Below are 19,829 nucleotides of genomic sequence, written 5' to 3'. Positions count from 1 at the left end.
AAACTGACAACTTTGCATTAACTCCTTTTTTGTTGTGTAAAATGAATCAAAATCAGTAGTTTAATATCTTTTCTTTGATTCTATTAACTTTCTAGTCACTGACCCAATAAATAATGTTGGGTGACATTCTATACAGAAGATGTAAAATCAGCACACTCAGGAAGCAAACCCAAAATATGTAATACAGTAATTGATGTGTGGTTAAAAAAGAATAAATAGCAACTTGTTTAATAACTTTCTTCTTTTAAAAGATACAACTGATAAAATTTTTGTGAATATATCTTTAAGCTGTATATGTAAAAGTCTCATTTCCATCATTCATTTATTTTCTCTTCCTCTTCATTATTTAATCTATTTTCTATTTCTGCTAAAAACAATCCTGTACCGACATTTGAATTAGATTATTTAGGATAAAAGTGACTCTCAACTTCATTTTCATAGATTCCTTAAAGTGGAACACAAGGACAAATAGCAATTCAAATACAGAGGACATTTTTTCAGGTATACATTACTGGAAAACACAGGATGTTTTGATATTTTTATCCAATCCTTTTCATTAATGCTTAAAGTGCATTTGTTTCCTGTGTAAATTTTAAGAAGCTAGAATGAAACTTCCAGGCTGAAACTTAAGATTGTTCACAGAATTTTTTATGCACCAGACATTCCAAAGTGCTTTATACACATTTTCTACTTAACATGGCATAAACCTAGATGATAGATATTACTGTAAGCACTGTTTTACAGATGAGGAAATTAACACCCAGAGAGGACAAGAAATCTGACCAAAGTCACACAATGAGTAGGTAGTAGAAACAAGATTCAAACTCATGTAATTCAGAATTTGAGCACAGGATATCTATAGGGAAAAAGAGTCATATTCATATTTCAAATTAATGTAGCATATATAACCTGACTGTTAGTAACTGTTGCACAAATTTGCTTATCTTATTAGTATTTATGTTTGTTTTCATGTATGCCATGTGACATGCTTCAAAAATAGTAAATTTACATTTTTAAAATCAAAGTCAACAACTTGAAATTTTCACTGACTGAGACATGTTATAATGTAATGTTTTCATAAATAACCTTTTCCAGTTATTCAACATCATTTACATTTCCACATATAAAAGCATAAGATATAAAGATACCGTTAACAGATATTTGCATCTTTATTTTATAGTGCAATTAATTATGTATGTTTTGTTTTAGAGCAAACAGAAACAATGCAATAGTTCATGAGTCACTGGCCACCAATACGACACTTTCTGTTTAGAAAATTTTTATCCTTTTGTTTCTGGGGATAGACATTCACTTTCTAATAAGATAGTTGAGCACAAAGGAAGCAAACAGATGATGGCCTATTAAGCCTTAAACCTTAAGATGTCATCTTCAGACTCAATAAGTCATTAAACACAGACAGAAAGAGAGAAGAGAATGGCCACACTGTAGTTCTGCCATCATCATATTTTTTTGTTTTTCATTTCTGCATCCTTAAATTGTTCCATAACATGCTTCAGTTTTTATAAATGGTTGCTCCCATCTTCATCTTCTATAGGCTGTATCATAGAAATTATAAACTGGTGGCAAAAAGAACAGCAAGTATTAAATGCTTGAGAGGAAAAATCCCTGTAACTTTGAATTACCTATAGTAGGTGCTGCAGCATAATTATATCAGCAGCGTAACAATTAAACCTTTATATTTATAATACTTCTGACATCTTGGATGCTTTTCCTCTAAAAGTGCTCTGTTTTGTGTCTTATATCACATCTTTGTAATTACCTGTGAGTTTCAGGCCTGTGCTTTCCATTGTGGTGTCTCTCCACATTTGAACGGGAATGTAGCTGCCACCAGGGGAAATGGCTCATCAAGTCTGCTTTTGATTACATGGATGCTCATTCTGGCCCTGTCCTTTCCAACAGACCACGAGTCCCCTAGGAGTTACTCAGCCACACTGACTGATCTTGGAAGAACTGCACCCAGGGAAAGAAGAGGAACTCCAGAAAAAGAGGTAGCCTGCTTAGTGGCATTTGACTCTTTTTCAGCAATATACTCGAGAAAGCATTTGCCAGCTGAAGTTATGTCCAAAACCAGTAAAGAGCCCAGATTAAAAGCATAAAAGTGTTGATGGAGAAACTAGAAATTAGTTTTCCCTGGAGCCTGAGCAAAGGATTTAAAGCCACTGCATTCTAACCTGAGCAGCACGTCTCCCCCAGTTGTAGTTCATTTTTGAGAGTGACTCTCTGAGTCTTGACCTGACCTGTAAAATAATAGCTTTGTCTGAAACAGTCTTGAGCTGGGCCACCCCTTGGAGGAAGGATTTCCCTATCCAGATTTCTGGCCCAGTGATGAAGGGGACAGTCCTATCAGCTGTGATGCAAATCAATACAAGTTCCATGGAAGTAATTTTTGCTGCCCTGCTTTTGTTGGGGAGGATCCCTGAAAAAAACCGCTGTTCCTGGGAACCCCCAACCTGCTGGCTCTTGTCCGTGGTCCTGAGCCAGGGTTGATGGTCTAGCTTGTACTATCTTGAAGCCATGAATGTTTGATGGAAACAAAAGGCTGGTTCTGGACTGTCAGCCACTCCAGAAAGTTCTCTACCAGTGTCTAACATAGTCCAGTGCCTGTGGATCCAGGATCCAAAGTCAGGAATGATCCAGGATGCCCAAAGTCCACCAGAGTCACAGGAAAAGAGAGGTGAGAGGATGATTGGCATCAGAGAGGAAGAGCTCAAGTGAGTAGCTACAGGTGCCCCAGGCAGATCTGTGAGCCCCACAACGCGAGTGTGGGCTTGTGTCGAATCTGGTCGGGACTCAAAGATGAGCAGCTGGTTTACTGGGTGCTAAAGAATTCTTGAACTCCCCAGGGAATACAAAATGACCAAGCCCATGCTTTTGGCCACTAACTAGCCTCTCCGTGATAACTTGGCTATATTTCTTTGCTACGATGTCAACAAGTGTTTAGTAAAAGGAGTAATGACTTCCTTTGTGACTTTTTCCAGTCCTCTAATTATGGTTCAGAAGCTGTGTCAATACTTAGGACACAGAACAATTGACCTTCCACAGTTATCCCAGGAAAACCAAAATATACCGAGGACCAAATCCTCTGCAGGCATTTTATTCCCCTTTCATGGCAAACATTTGCCTTAGTCCCTAAGATGAAACGTGATATTCAACAATTATGGTGAATAGGTCATCTGTTATAGTTTAACTATCTAAAAAGAACCAATTGATTTGCTTATAAATTGCATATATGATTTACATTATATATGTTTAATCAATCCTTCAAGTTTCATTTCTCTTTAATTCATATGAAACTGCTTTTTTAATAGGATATCCAAAATTTTAAGTTAGCATCAACTATTTCCTTCCTTTTCAGAAACTGCCTGCAAAAGCTGTTTACGATTTTAAGGCTCAGACATCCAAGTAAGTATAAGCATGCATCATATGATTTAAGTTGACTTTAAATACATAAATAATACTTTAAAAGACAAATATTGCACTGTGATGTGTTACAAATAAGACCTAGTTCCCAATTCAGCAATCAACTCTAATTAAATGGTTCTTTTTGAATTCATTGGGATGTTGGGGTAATTTTATTTTCATTTTGAGTTTCATTGAGAAACACTGAGTTTTAAATTACCCTAAATATGTTAGAGCACAATGAGTTCAAAAGGATAGGAAAAATAAAATGAAATTAAGGATCTTTGTTTCTAGAATTTTCATGTCAAGAATGAAGTAAAAATAAAGTGTTGGGGAGTAATTAACACTTAGAGAATTTGATAACATTTATTTATCCAACTATATCAAGGATAGTTTGTGGTTAAAGACTAGAACTGTGTACAAAGACTCCTATAGTATAAATCTCCATTTCTCAATACTCAGAGCTTAAAGACTCTGAGGACATTTTTATCCTGTGGCCTTTTTTTCTTTTTTTAGGAGGTTAACATTTTATCTATTTATTTGGCTACAATGAGGGTTATGTGGGATCTTAGTTCCTCAACCAAGGATCCAACCTTCCACCCTCCACAGTGGAAGCATGGAGACAGAGTCTTAACCACTGGACTGCCAGGGAATTCCATATCCTGTGGTCTTTTAATGTTGGTGTTTTCACAACACAAATTGTGTTGGAATTTTTCACTTTTTTTTTTTAGGAACTTGTTCATCAGATGGGCACATGGTTAGGGAAAGCTAATAGTAAGCACATGAGGAGGTTTAAATAGGAGCAAGACTTCCAGCTCTGTTATGGTCCATGTCACATGCCTAACTTAAGAAACTTTGGTCTCCAATAGAATTCAAGATACTGGCATTAAATTACACTATGCCATTTAGATGGAATATATACAACAGTCAAAGCATTTGTTCATAAAAATGCATATTATATGAATTAATAGTTAAAGAATCCATCTCTGGCAGAAGACATATAAACAATAAAACCACTCAAAATTTGGAAATGAATAAAAAAATGCTATTTAGAGGGGACGATGTTGAACATGAAGGAAAGCTTACAGCCTTTTTTTCTGATGAGAGAAGTAACGTCTGCTCTGCTTCCACTGCTATTCTCCAGGTGTGGTGTGATCATTCATACAAGGCATGTCAGTTTTATAAAATAATGATTTAAAACATGTAGATTTCATTTCTTCTTTATGACAATCAAATGTGTCCTAAGATGTGTGAAGCCCTGAGGCATGACAGATGTATAAAATATGCTCAGGGCTCAGAAGCTTTTTGAGAAATCTGAATTAGAAACAAGCATCGGAAGACAGATGAGGTGCAGTGCAGAGGAAAGGTGTTTGTGGTGGCGATTGTGTCATGGATTTCATCTGCTGCAAGTGCCAAGTCCCTCACCCTCCTCCATGGCCAAGTCCTCATTGTGAATGTGTGAACGTGGCAAAGGTTCGGGGAAACCCACTCTCCCGCATGCTGCCCATGGGAGTGTAAATGGCACAGTTGTTCTCAAGGGCACCTGCACTACCCCCACCAAGGTCTTCCTCAACCAACAAAATCTAATTGTATTATACGCCTTTAGAAAAGTGGAGTGAGTAATCACCCATGGAACCCATCCCAGAACTTCCAGTTCAGTTCAGTCTCTGAGTCGTGTCTGATTCTTTGTGACCTCATGGACTACAGCATGCCAGGCTTCCCTGTCCATCACCAACTCCCAGAGTTTGCTCAAACTCACATCCATTGAGTCGGTGATGCCAACCAACCATCTCATCCTCCATTGTCCCCTTCTCCTCCTGCCCTCAATCTTTCCCAGCATCAGGGTCTTTTCCAGTGAGTCAGCTCTTTGCATCAGGTGGTCAAAGGATTGGAGTTTCAGCTTCAGCATCAGTCCTTCCAATGAATATTCAGGACTGATTTCCTTTAGGATGAACTGGTTGGATCTCCTTGCAGTCCAAGGGATTCTCAAGAGTCTTCTCCAACACCATAGTTCAAAAGCATCAATTCTTTGATACTCAGCTTTCTTTATAGTCCAACTCTTACATCCATACATGACTACTGGAAAAACCATAGCCTTGACTAGACGGACCTTTGTTGGCAACGTAATGTCTCTGCTTTTTAATATGTTGTCTAGGTGGCTCAGATGGTAAAGCATCTGCCCGCAATGCAGGAGACCCGGGTTCGATCCCTGGGTGGGGAAGATCCCCTGGAGAAGGAAATGGCAACCCACTCCAGTACTCTTGCCTAGAAAATTCCATGGATGGAGGAGTCTGGTGGGCTACAGTCCATGGGGTTGCAAATAGTCGGACATGACTGAGCAACTTCACTCACTCACTCTAGGTTGGTCATGACTTTCCTTCCAAGAAGTAAGAGTCTTTTAATTTCATGGCTGCAGTCACCATCTGCAGTGATTTTTGGAGCCCAAGAAAATAAAGTCTGTCACTGTTTCCACGGGTTTCCCCATCTGTTTGCCATGAAGTGATGAGACCAGATGCCATGATCTTAGTTTTCTGAATGTTGAGTTTTAAGTCAACTTTTCACTGTCCTCTTTCACTGTCATCAAGAGGCCCTTTAGTTCTTCAATTTCTGCCATAAGGGGGTGGTGTTATCTGCATATCTGAGGTTATTGACATTTCTCCCAGCAATCTTGATTCCAGCTTGTGCTTCATCCAGCCCAGCGTTTCTCATGATGTACTCTGCATATAAGTTAAATAAGCAGGGTGACAACATGCAGCCTTGACGTACTCCTTTTCCTATTTGGAACCAGATTGTTGTTTCATGTCCAGTTCTAACTGTTGCTTCTTGACCTGCATACAGATTTCTCAAGAGGCTGATCACGTGGTCTGATATTCCCATCTCTTTCAGAATTTTCCAGAGTTTGTTGTGGTCCACAAAATCAAAGGCTTTGGCATAGTCAATAAAGCAGAAGTATATATATATTTTGGAACTCTCTTGCTTGTTCAGTGATCCAGCAGATATTGGCAATTTGATCTCTGGTTCCTCTGCCTTTTCTAAATCCAGCGTGAACATCTGGAATGTCATGGTTCATGTACTGTTGAAGCCTGACTTGGAAAATTTTGAGTATTACTTTACTAGTGTGTGAGATGAGTGCAATTGTGCAATAGTTTGAGCATTCTTTGCATTGCCATTCTTTGGGGTCAGAATGAAAATTGACATTTTCCAGTCCTGTGGCCACTGCTGAGTTTTCCAAATTTGCTGGCATATTGAGTGCAGCACTTTCACAGCATCATCTTTTAGGATTTGAAATAATTCACCTGGAATTCCATCACCTCTACTAGCTTTGCTCATGGTGATGCTTCACTAAGGCCCACTTGACTTCACATTCCAGAATGTCTGACTCTAGGTTGGAGATCACACCATCGTGATTATCTGGGTCGTAAAGATCTTTTTTGTATAGTTCTTCTATGTATTCTTGCCACCTATTCTTAGTATCTTCTGCTTCTGGACAGAAAGTCCATACCATTTCTGTCCTTTATTGAGTCCATCTTTGCATGAAATGTTCCCTTGGTGTCTCTAATTTTCTTGAAGAGATCCTTAGACTTTCCCATTCTTCAGTAAGAAAAAAAAATTGTTTCCCTCGTAGTATCAATAAATTTATCTGATTGCAACTTAATCACCTTCCTCTTTTTCTGTTCTCAGGAAATATAAAAGAGTGGTTATGCATCACCCCCAATGTAGTTACACAAAAATCATAGTTGTGGATGACTCATACAGCTTCAAAAAAGGCTCTCACATCCAGACAGCTCTGAAAGTTTCAGGAGGACTGGCCACATTGTGAAGTCATTTCAACCATGAGCTAGATGTGAGGGTTAGCAGACATTTGGCCCAGAGGTCCTTGAAGTCTGGTCCTATTCAAACTGTCCATGAGTGTATCTGTCCGTGCCAAATGGTTTTGGACAGGACCATGTATCAAGGACCTTTGGGCGGAAACCAAATATCTTACAGACATTCTGGGCAGGATAAAATGTCCTGCAAGAAATGTGAGTACTTCTTGTGCATAACATCTTAACAAACAAGAGACAGATATTTGTTTCAAATAATCTGTTTTAAATGCTTTTTTAAATGAATACATAATGTCTAGATTGTTAACTAGAAAAAAGACATAAAATGCTATTCCCAACGGTTGTCAATGGCCACTATTCAAAGGTGGTGGTTATCAAAATGAGATTTCTAGAAAGATGAGCCTCCAATGGCATGAGAACAAGCCCTGAGCCTTTGGAGTAGGAGCACTGATTCTAAGACCCTAGACTACCAGAGAACTAACCCTAGGGAATATCAAATAGTGAGAACTCTCACAAAGGAAACCACTTGAATACAAGACCGGGTATCACCTAACCACTAGTAGCACCCTGTGCAGGATGCTTCATCTAAACAACAAACAAAACAAAAATACAAACCCAGTCATCAGCAGACAGGATTACCACCTCACTCAGTGTTGCCCATCAGAGGAAAAACAAACAAAAATTCAGCACAAATCTCACCCTATACAAAGTTTACACAAACCACTGGACCAACCTCAGGAGGGCAGAAACCAAAAGGAAGAAAGAATTCAACCTTGAAGCCTGGAAAAAGGAGACTCAAACAGTAAGTGTAAAAAAATAATGAAAAGGCAGAGAAATACTACACAAATGAAGGAACAAACCAGAAACACAAGTCCAAATAAATGAAGAGGAAATGGGCATTTCATTCTGAAACTGAATTCAGAATAATGACAGTAGAGATGATCAAAAACCTTGAAAACAAAATGGAGAAAATACAAGAATCAATTAACAAAGACCTAGAAGAATTAAAGAATAAACATACAGACACAAACAACACAATTACTGAAATTAAAAATACTATAAAAGGAATCAATAGCAGAATATCTGAAGCAGAAGAACAAATCAGTGAGCTGGAAGGTAAAATGGTGGAAGTAACTTCTAAAGAGCAGAATAAGGTAAAAAGAATAAAAAGAACTGAGGATAGTCTCAGAGACCTCTGGGACAATATCAAATGCAACAACATTTGAATTATATGGGTCCCAGAAGAAGAATAGAAAAAGAAAGGGTATGAGAAAATTTTTGAAGAGATTATAGTTGAAAATGTCCCCAACATGGAAAAGGAAACAGTCAATCAAGTCCAAGAGGCACAAAGAGTCCCATACAGGTTAAACCCAAGGAGAAACATGCCAAGACACATATTAATCAAACTAAGAAAGACTAAACACAAAGAAAGAATATTAAAAGCAGCAAGGGAGAAGCAACAAGGGAAACCCCATACACTTAACAGCTGATCTTTCACCAGAAACTCTGCCTGTCAGAAGAAGGGAATGGCAGGATATATTTAAAGTACTGAAAGGGAAAAATCTACAAGCAAGATTTCTGTACCCGGCAAGGATCTCATTCAAAATTGATGGAGAAATAAAAAACTTTTCAGACCATCAAAAGTTAAGAGAATTCAGTACCACCAAACCAGCTTTACAACAAATGTTCAAGGGGCTTATATAGCCAAGAAATACAAGAGAAGAAAAAAGATCTACAAAATCAACCCCAAACAATTAAGAAAATGGCAATAGAAAAAAAAAAAGAAAATGGTAATAGGAACATATATATCAATAATTAATTTAAATGTAAATGGATTAAGTGCTCCAACCAAAAGACACAGACTAGTTGAATGGATACAAAACAAGACCCATACAATAAGCCCACTTCAGGCTTAAAGACACATATAGACTGAAAATGAGAGGATGGAAAAATATATTCCATGCAAATGGGAAGCAAAAGAAAGCTGGAGTAGCAATCCTCATATCAGACAAAATAGACCTTAAAATAAAGAATAGTACAAGAGATAAGGAAGGACACTACATAATGATCAAGGGATCAATCCAAGAGGATTGGAAAAGAAGAACAAAAAGACCCCAAAATTAACAGAAGGAAAGAAATCATAAAGACCTGAGCAGAAATAAACAAAAAATAAATGAAAGAAACAGTAGTAAAGATTAATAAAACTAAAAGCTGGTTCTTTGAGAAGATAAACAAAATTAACATAACTTTAGCCAGACTCATCAAGAAGAAAAGAGAGAAGAATCAAATCAACAAAATTAGAAATGGAAAAGGAGAGGTTACAACAGACAATGCAGAAATACAAAAGATTATAAGAGACTATTATGAACAACTATATGGCAATAAAATGGGTAACCTGGAAGAAATGGACAGATTCTTAGAAAGCTTCAATCTTCCAAGACTGAGCCAGAAAGAAATGGAAATTATGAACAATCCAATTACAAGCACTGAAATTGAAGGTGTGATCAAAAATCTCCCAAAAAACAAAAGCCCGGGACCAGATGGCTTCACAGGAGAATTCTATCAAACATTTAGAGAAGAGATAATGCCTATCGTTCTAAAATTCTTTCAAAAAATCGCAGAGGAAGGAACACTTCCAAACTCATTTTAGAAGGCTACCATGACCCTGATACCAAAACCAGACAATGACAACACAAGAAAAGAAAAGTACAGGCCAATATCACTGATGAACATAGATGCAAAAATCCTCAACAAAATTTTAGCAAACAGAATTCAGCAACACATCAAAAAGCTCATACACCATGATCAAGTTGGGTTTATTCCAGGGATGCAAGGATTCTAATATACAGAAATCAATCAATGTGACACACCATATTAACAAATTGAAAAATAAAAATCATATGATCATCTCAATAGATGCAGAAAAAGCCTTTGACAAAATTCAGCACCCATTTATGATTAAAACTCTTCAAAGAACGGGCATAGAAGGAACCTACCTAAACATAATAAAGACCATAATAAGCCTACAGCAAACATTATTCTCAATGGTGAAACTTAAAAGCTTTTGCACAGCAAAGGAAACTATAAGCAAGGTGAAAAGACAACCCTCAGAATGGGAGAAAATAATAGCAAATGAAACAACTGAGAAAGGATTAATTTCCTAAATATACAAGCAGCTCATACAACTCAATGGCAGAAAAACAAACAGCCAATCAAAAAGTGGAGAAAAGACCTAAACAGACATTTCTCCAAGGAAGATGTACAGATGGCTAACAAACACATGAAAAGATGCTCAACATTGCTCATTATTAGAGAAATGCAAATCAAAACTAAATGAGATATCACCTCACACTGGTCAAAATGGCCATCATCAAAAAGTCTACAAACAAATGCTAGAAATTCTAGCTCTGAGATGAGATGAACATAATTTTGAAAACTGAAAAGTGAGACCACTGTCCTTTCTTCCCAGATGACTTGAAAATTTTAAATACAAGTCTTTACACATAGAAAGGATATCTTTTCATATTTAAAAGAAAAATAATTAGCTGTCTCTTAATTACTCTTTTTTAAAAGCTAAGCTTTCTGATCTCATTTCCAGATACAAAATGTACTTAGTATAAATAAAACTGTTGGATTGTAAACATGAAAATACTTCGGTTTTTCTTTTCTATATTAGGCACATGCGTGAAGAGGGAAGTACTGTATTTGAATGTAAGGCTCTGTGAATCTCCTTTGCTTTTAGGGTTACTGAAAATTTAACACACTTCCATTGTGAAGATTTTAGCACTTCTAAATGTGTGATAATTCTTTTAACTATGCAGCCTTTTTCAATTAATTCTTTTAACCAATGTGAAATATTCTACATTTAATATAAACCTCTCTGTGTTATATACTCTGCACACATAAATGCTCCAACTCAAGATACTGAACAAAACCACACAGAAGATTTGGGAGTGGGAAGGCAGATGTGTGGGACTGTGGAGCTCTTGGCAAAAGATCCAAAATAAGTACCCTTCAAGGAGACATAATTGTGAAGACAAAATAACACAGAGACACAATCACCTGGGAAATGAAGCCATGAAAAACTATAGCAGTGAGGGTGAGAATTTAGGCATGAATTATTCATGATGAGTAATGTCTTTATAACTTAAAATTAAACACCCCAATCTACCTACTGTCTCCTTAGAAAGTCAAAATGGAAAAGCGTACTTACTTTCTTGAAATTATTTTTATATTTAAAAACCAAAAAATCATAAAGGAGGGAACAAGCAATCTGTGCATGTCTTTGCACTTGAAACAAACTGATCTTTGTGACCATAGTTCATAATACTGTACTGCATATTTGAAAGTTTCTAATAAATCTTAAAGGTTCTCACATAAGAAAAAAATGGGAACTATATGTGGTGACTGTTAATTCAACTTATTGTGGTGGTCATTTTTAAATATACACAAATATTATGTTGTACATCCGAAACTAACATAATGTTACATGTCAATTATACTCCATGTTTTAAAATTTTTTTCTTATTATACCTCATTGAAAAATCAAAGTATAAAATCTTTTCTGCTCCACAAGATAAAATCATTATCAAGATACTCTACTTAAATGCCTGTCAACCAGCTTCAAGGAACCACAAATAAAATTTTTTCTCATGTTGGCACTTGTGTGCTAAGACTAAATGATATTGGTCTCCTCATTGTAAACTTGAGCTCACAGGAGGAGACAAAGGAGACAAAGAGAGAGAAGTAACTAGCTAGCTAACTTCAGGGCAAATAAAAATCATTGCAGACTAAACCCAGCATTATGGCAAGCATCACAACTCTTCTCCCATAAATCAAAGAGATAGCAATCATCTGTCCCCACCTTTGAATTTCATATTAATCTGCCTGTGATTTAAATCAGACATGATGTTTATATTTGCTCTTTTTCAATCATTTCTAAAATTATAATGTTTCAAATGAATTCTAAAAAATTTTTCAAGGAGCATTCTTAGCTAACTGGGCTCAACAGACTTTTTTTCAATACTGGAAGTACATTAACCAGCCAAATGCAGATCCAATGAGAATGCTGATCTGAAGAATAACTGCTGTACATGACGAAAAAAAAAATGTAAATGTATCTCTTCCAGGGAGCTGTCATTTAAGAAAGGAGATACTGTCTACATCCTCAGGAAAATTGATCAGAACTGGTATGAGGGAGAGCATCATGGGAGAGTGGGCATTTTCCCAATCTCATATGTAGAGGTAAGCCCTTCCCCTTCTCCCCCTACGTGACTGTTGTTTCTTAGAGTCACCATGGGTCAAGAATAGATAACTGCTTTGCAAATAAGTTCATCTGTACCATTGTTCTAGACTCCACAGTTATGAGTTAATATATGACATTTGTTTTTCTCTTTCTTACCTCACTCTGTATGACCATCTCTAGGACCATCCATGTCTCCACAAATGACCCAATTTCATTCATTTTTATGACTGAGTAATATTCCATTAGATATATGGACCACATCTTTATCCATCTCTCTGCTGATGGGACATTTAAGTTGTTTCCATGTCCTGGCTATTGTAAATAGTATTGCTATGAATGTTAGGGTGCACGTATCCTTTTGAATGATGGTTTTCTCTGGGTATATCTCCAGGAGTGGGATTACTGGGTCATATGTTAGTTCTACGTTTCATTTTTGAAGGCACCTCCATACTGTTTTCCATAGGGGCTATATCAGTTTACACTCCCCCCAAGGAGGGGTGGGGAGTGGCGTGGGAAGAATTGGGAAACTGGGATTGATTCACATACACTATTGATGCTATGTATAAAATAGATAACTAATGAGAACTTACTCTACAGCACAGGGAACTCTACTTTGAGCTCTTGGGTGCCCTGAATGGGAAGGAAATCCAAAAGAGAGGGGATATATGTACACATAGAGCTGATTCATTTTGCTGCATGGCAGAAACTAACACAGCATCATAAAGCAACTACACACCAATCAAAATTAATTTAAAAAGGAGACAAAGAATAAAGAGAACTGTTCTCCTTTGTAGAAACTCACACCTCCTGAAAAAGCACAGCCTGCAAGACCACCTCCCCCAGCCCAGCCTGGTGAAATCGGAGAAGCTGTCGCCAAATATAATTTCAGTGCTGACACCAACGTGGAGCTATCGCTGAGAAAGGTAAGCGGCTTTCTTCCTTGGTGCATTTGAAAGGCTGCATAGTTTCAAAACTAAGACAGGTCATCTTCTTCCTTAGACAATTTTTGCATCTTCCGCATTTACTGTACAGGACCCTGTAAGGCTGCCCTGAGTCACTGCTCCTACCTCTCCCGTGTCCTTCCTGATGAGGCCGCTGTGGCATGCAAAGCTTTGCCGAGAGACTTCTCCTCCAAATTGTCTCCCAGGGGTGCCTCGGGCTAAATATCAGGAGCTGTACAAGGGAAAACATCAAAAGAAATTAGCACTTTAGTACACTTCAAAATATTGTTCTTCTGCTGCCTTGTTATTCAAAAGTTATATCAAATTCCAAATTTAAACTGGGATTTGTGGCATTGGCTTGATCCTCCAGGTCGCAGAAATAGTGACTACAGAAGGTCCTAGCACTGTCAAAGCCAGGGGTTTTATGAAAAATGTTACTGACCACTATGGCATGGCCACCCACCAGTCAGAATGGATGCTGGTATTACACTGTCTTGATGCAGACCAGGTGGACGTGAGTCCTGGCCACAGCTATGCATTATTTAGGATGCTAGCTATGCCCCATCCCATTAGCTTTTACTCCTTTGTTACTATGCAGTGCATTAAATAAAAGAAGAAAAATGGTGTGCTATCCACCTTCATCCCTCCCAGAGGGTGCTTTCTGGAACCCTTTTCAGACACACCGTCACCGCAACCTCTGGTGCACTTTCTGAGGTTCTGCCCACTGAAGCTCATCCCCTTGAATCTATCAGTGATCAGATGATGGTCTTGTCATCGACACACTGCAGGCTAAACTACTGTACTTTTTGAAATAACTCACACATGAAATTTCCCACAGGACCAATCTGAACATGTGTAAAGCCCAAGTATCCTTAAGAAAGACTCTAATACATGGATGATTACACTGTATATATGTTGATAAGCTATAATTTAGGAGTGAGCTCTGGAGGCTTTAGTTGCATTTTCCTAACGAAAACAAAATGCTCAAAGTATTAAGACTTTCCCAGACGGAAAACTATTATTAAAAAACACAGACAATTACAACTTTTTATGTTATCACATGTCTATTTCTAACGCATTTTCCTACTATTCATTACAGGGAGATAGAATTATTCTTCTTAAAAGAGTTGATCAAAACTGGTATGAAGGTAAAATTCCAGGAACCAACAGACAAGGCATCTTCCCTGTTTCCTATGTAGAAGTTGTCAAGAAGAATACAACCAAAGGTGCTGAGGACTATCCTGAACTTCCAATACCCCACAGCTATTCTAGTGATAGAATCCACAGCTTAAGTTCAAATAAGGTAAGAAGACATTCTCGCATATTAGCATAATACTTGGGAGCTCGGAGTAAGATAATTGGTACATATTAGGGCAATAGACTACAACATTGTATCTATGGCAAAATGAAAGATTTACATGTTGTGTTTCTAAGGTGTGAGTGCCAGGTCAAGTCAGTGTAATTTAGTTTCTTTCTTTTTCTTGCATAATGGTTTAAGCTACACAAAGGGAAACAACATAAAGAATCTACTATCTTAAGAGAAGCATTTTCTTTTAGAGGGCTAAGGCTGTGCATTTTATTTATTCTACTTTTTTTTGAAGACTGGGTTTATGAGAAATTACTCTCAATCCTTTAGCATTGGAGAGTGAAACAGTTTGGTACTTGCTAATTTTGTTTGACTGGTGACAAAATTTTCTACAATCTTCTTTAGTATGTTTACTTCACTATCAGAGCTCAGCATTTAGACAGCAACATCCTTCCTTCAGTAGTTCCTATTGATAAAAAGAAAAAAAATCTTCATCTATGTGTTAAATATCTGTCTTATCTAGCATTCAGTCATCTTAAAAGAACTACCAGATAAATTTCAAAGTGACCACCATTTCAAATAAAAGGTTATAAGAAAGAATCAGTGTATCTACAAAGGCTTATTTAAAATTTAAGAAATTTTCCCATGAAGTCTTAATAAATATTGGCAGTGTAGATCACAATGTTTTGATCTTTGTTGTGAATATGATTTAAATGTATTTTCAATTTCCTAGGTTTTTCTTAGGATATCATATTTTACATTTCATAGGTAGAGATGTGTACAAATTTCACTAATGACTAATTAGTGTTTTATTCTCACTGTTGGGGAAAAATACATTAAAAAGCTTATGTCCTTAAATTTAAAAAAATATTTAACGGTTCACCAACCGGAATCTATACTATGATGTCACTGGCTAAATGAAGGAAACTCCTTAATAGTTTTGAACTGAATCATTTTCAGAAAAAAAAAAAAAAAAACTGTAATATACTTCTAAACCATGACACCCAAAACAAACTAAATGTTAAATATCCTATTTTCTAACTGATCTTTGTAAATAGAGAAGGGAATTCACTATGATTTATGAATCACTCTTGGACATACTCTGATCACATTTCTTTAGACATATTATCTTTATTTAGGAGAGGTTCAAATGTAAGTTGGTATTATTTCTGATATTTCTGCTTTTAGTAGAGTAGAATCCAATTCTAACGCTTTTAGAAGATAAAATAATTATATGATGCTTGTACCACAGGTACATTTTTTGTGATATAGGTATCTCAGGGCACTCGATTTAACTTTCAGTAGAAGCAAGCCCATGGTAAGGCTAAGCACTCTGAAACTGTTAACATGTGTATTAGTGACGGTGGTGGTAATGGCATTGCAGTAGCAGTAGTAACAGGCCGTAACGGTGGTAGTAATGGTGTAGTGGTAGTCATGACAATAATGGAATTTAAAGACGTTTCTTCCTCAGCCACATCATATTCCTGGCACGAAAAGGTGCTATGTAGCCTTTAATCTTGAGTCTTCTATAAGGGTGCTCATAAATGTTTTGTGACACTTTGTCTCGTTTATCCCACCCCATGGTGATGTGACATCACATTTCCTTTTTTAAAAAAAAAAAAAAAAATCTAGATAAATTCTATTAAACCCCATTCCTCTTATAGCATAGAATTCAAAATTAAGTGCAGAATGCACTGTGCGCTGATCCATACTAAGGCCCAAGGACCAAGAGTGCTGAGTGCACCAGTGACATGTCATTCAAAACAGCCAGCCAGAAAGTACAATCTCTCTTAAAGATGTTTTTCTTTCCAAACCCCAATCGTCTACTTGGAAAGAGCCAAAGTAAAATGTCTTCCGCCAGCCTGTCTCAAATACTTCACATGTGCAGCATGTAACATTCTTCCTAGTCCAAAAACAATATATAAATGTATTAGAATGTTCCTAGACACACGTCAAGAACAACTTTTAATGAATAAAAATTCTGTCTTGTTCAGTACATCTAAAATGCAGTAGTAATATTAAGATATACAGAAGTTTCTTTTTTTTTTTTTACTTCAGGAGATTAAGTTTCATAAATTAGACCTCCACTAGTTTACATAAAATGTCAAGCTTTTGAAAAAGAGAATGGAAGTCCTACTAGAGGTTTACTCCTGTTCACATCACATGCTCCCTTTCTGTATAAATATTTACTCTGGATTTTTTAAAACTTTGAAGTGGTAGTTATGCAAGTTCAGTCTCATTTTGATCATAAGTTTCTCTTCTTAAAAAAAATCTTTCTCAGAACTTATTCATTTAGAAATGTGTTAACATATAATGATGTAAAAATATTTTATGCCATATGTTATAATCACCTCGCAACCGTAAGTGAGAAAATGATGAAAGTTCAAAAGATTTGGCACAGGAAGAACACTAAACAAATTCTGGGAATAAAAAAGGGCTTAATTGTTGATTTTCATTCTACATTAACATTATTCCAGAGTTATTTATATTAAATCAATATCTAGAAACCTATTTTGAAAGACGTAGACTATTACATCTCTAAATATTTTCCTGTCTTTCTAATCTCTATGACAGCTTTACCTTGTCGTTTGACATTTAATGGACCTTTTCCAAATGCTGACATACTTCAGATCAATCTTTAATTAATATGCTAAGGACTTTCTGTATTTAAATTCTAAAACTAACAGCCAATCTACACCATAGCATATTTTTTATATTCACCACCATGTCTTTTTGCATTTCTGTCTCTGTGTTTTGATGCATTATTTTTACTTTCATATTTTCTGTAACTTCATAATCCCTGCTCATCTCTAAGCTGGCTTCCAGTGAACCAGGCCCCCCTCTCTTGCACAAAGCTTCACGTGACCCTGATAGCAACGCTCTCCAGGGAACCACCCCAGGGTGGCTGTCCCTGCCAGCCAAGGGTGCACTGGTAAATCCTTCAGCCCCAACGCCGCCTCATTTTCTGGACAAGTTCTTGGACGAATTAGAGAAGCTTGGTGCTTTAGCTTTACCAGCTGACCCAGCCAAACCAGATACCCCAGAGGACATCAGCCTTGAGATTAAGGAGGACCCTTCCATCCTCCCCCCATGGCCGCGAGCACCCACACCTGCCAAAGGCCCCTCCTCTCAGCTGCCTTTGCTCCGCTCAGCTATGACTTCAGCTGCAGCCCGGCCTCTTGAGGCCACGATGCTTCAGGATTCTAGAAAGACACCTCCAAACCAGTCTGCAAATGTGACAAAAATGAGAGAGGGCTCTGCAGGTCCGGAGAAGGTACTGGAGGTCCTAGGTGATAAGTTTGTGACCTGCACACACCCTGGCATGGGTCCCTTGCCCCAAACCCTCCCTGTCATTGGAGAGGAAGATGAAGACGTCTATGAGGGGATCAGGGCAGGCACCCGAAGAGGGCCAGAATCTCAAGATTCAGACGCCTTGTGCTGTGGCCATGATGGCACAGAGGTGACGTCACACCTACACATTGAAGAGGAGGAAGAGGAAAGACAAGCTGACTGCCTAAGATATCCAATAGCCACCCTCACAGGCCCTAGGGCCCCTAAAGAAGACAGCAATGCAGCAAAAACCAGTGATGAGGTATTTTAATGTTGCCTAATTCCTGAAGAACTAAACAGTCTTACTATAATTAGTTAGGACAGTTAATCATATTAATAAACATTAATTCTGACATTGTCTTAGAAGGTTTCCACACAATAAACACAGCAGCATGCAGCATAAGGGCAAGGTGGAAGGATGGATGAAAAACATCACATTTTACTAAGATGATTTACATATGTATTGTTATTCTGTTATTTATTACTGTAAATCCATATTTCAACATGTTTATAAAGTCTTTCTAATTTTAATATTAATAATAATAGTTAATGTTTGAGGTCTTACTGAGTTTCAAATAGTTTTCTAAGAACAATACATCTTTACTTTTCAAAACTCAATAGGGTGGATAATATTATTATCATCCCCACTATACAGATGAGGAAATTGATACACACAGAGAGAGATTAATTCACCTCCAGAGTGCAAAAACTAAATACCATTTCTTTGATATAACAGCAGTCTGAAAAAGAAGTAGGAAAAAAAGAGAAAGAAAGAAAAGAAAAAAATATATATACACGCCAGTTCCCTTTCAATTCTCTCTGAAGACATAATTTTTTAAATTGGTAACTACTTAAGAATTGGGTCCTGCATATTCACCTTACCAACAAAGAGCCTTGGGCAATGATTTTAATCAATAAAGAGAGAAATACTCTAAATCTTTAAGCTTCTTGTAAGCTTCTCTTTTCTAAAAAAGACAAAAACAAAACTTGATATCCCAAATATTTAATCTGTGAATTAGAAAAGCAAATGTGACTACTGGAAAATTTTAAAAGTATGAAACCAAATCAATGAGTCATATTCTGCTACTAAGCAAGTCACTTTCTCCCGTGGCTCCTCTATTTAGAAATCTTTTTAAATGACAATCTTTTTTTTCCCTGTGCATTTCATTTATTTGAAACATTTTTCCATCATGAAATTCATTTTTAAAATCTCATAATTTCCTATTAAGACCTTACCAATAACAAATGTAGAGGTATTTGGTCTATATGGGGTATTCTTGGGATTAAGCGATGGTAAGTGTCCATTAGGTCACTGGACAGCCACAAAACCCTTGAGTCTTGGCAGTTTCCCAACCAGATGAGAAAATGTCATCTGGACAAAGAACCCAGCCATGCCTGCATTTGTATAAAATAAACAGACTTTTAGTAATAGAGATCATTCATTCATTGCAGCAAATCAAAAATATTTCTAAGTCACTTACTTAAATAACTTATTTTCCCTTCAATTTAATCAGTTTTAAGATGTGATTAGATATGTGGCTTGGTTCCCAAGGACTGCTACTGCAGGCTACAGGCAGCATCACTAGCATGGTATTCAGGACGGGGGTGCTGAGTTTACAGCCCGTTCCCAACAAGCACACACAGGCACCGACCGAGGTCCTAACTTGCCTAGCTTTGTAACAAACCTACTCTTCATAAATTGCGATCTACTTCACAAGCAAGTTACAGACAGTCATTGCAGGGTTTTACATTTTTTTCCCTTC

At 37.1% G+C, this 19,829-nt stretch overlaps 1 protein-coding gene across 10 annotated transcripts in view; it reads left to right on the top strand.

Moving 5' to 3' along the window:
- SORBS2 (sorbin and SH3 domain containing 2) overlaps window positions 1-19,829 on the top strand; it is a 170,911-nt gene that overhangs the window by 132,546 nt on the left and 18,536 nt on the right. For all 10 annotated transcript variants that reach the window (XM_065947079.1, XM_065947083.1, XM_065947088.1 and 7 more), the window contains 5 exons: window positions 1,921-2,009; window positions 3,377-3,423; window positions 12,374-12,488; window positions 13,284-13,412; window positions 14,530-14,733. In XM_065947079.1, the coding sequence (XP_065803151.1) occupies window positions 1,921-2,009; window positions 3,377-3,423; window positions 12,374-12,488; window positions 13,284-13,412; window positions 14,530-14,733 (584 nt within the window). The remainder of the gene's footprint in view (window positions 1-1,920; window positions 2,010-3,376; window positions 3,424-12,373; window positions 12,489-13,283; window positions 13,413-14,529; window positions 14,734-19,829) is intronic.

The sequence above is a fragment of the Muntiacus reevesi genome, chromosome 10, assembly GCF_963930625.1.
Source record: "Muntiacus reevesi chromosome 10, mMunRee1.1, whole genome shotgun sequence".
Classification (NCBI taxonomy): Eukaryota; Metazoa; Chordata; class Mammalia; order Artiodactyla; family Cervidae; genus Muntiacus; species Muntiacus reevesi.
This window is presented reverse-complemented; position numbering and strand designations above follow the sequence as displayed.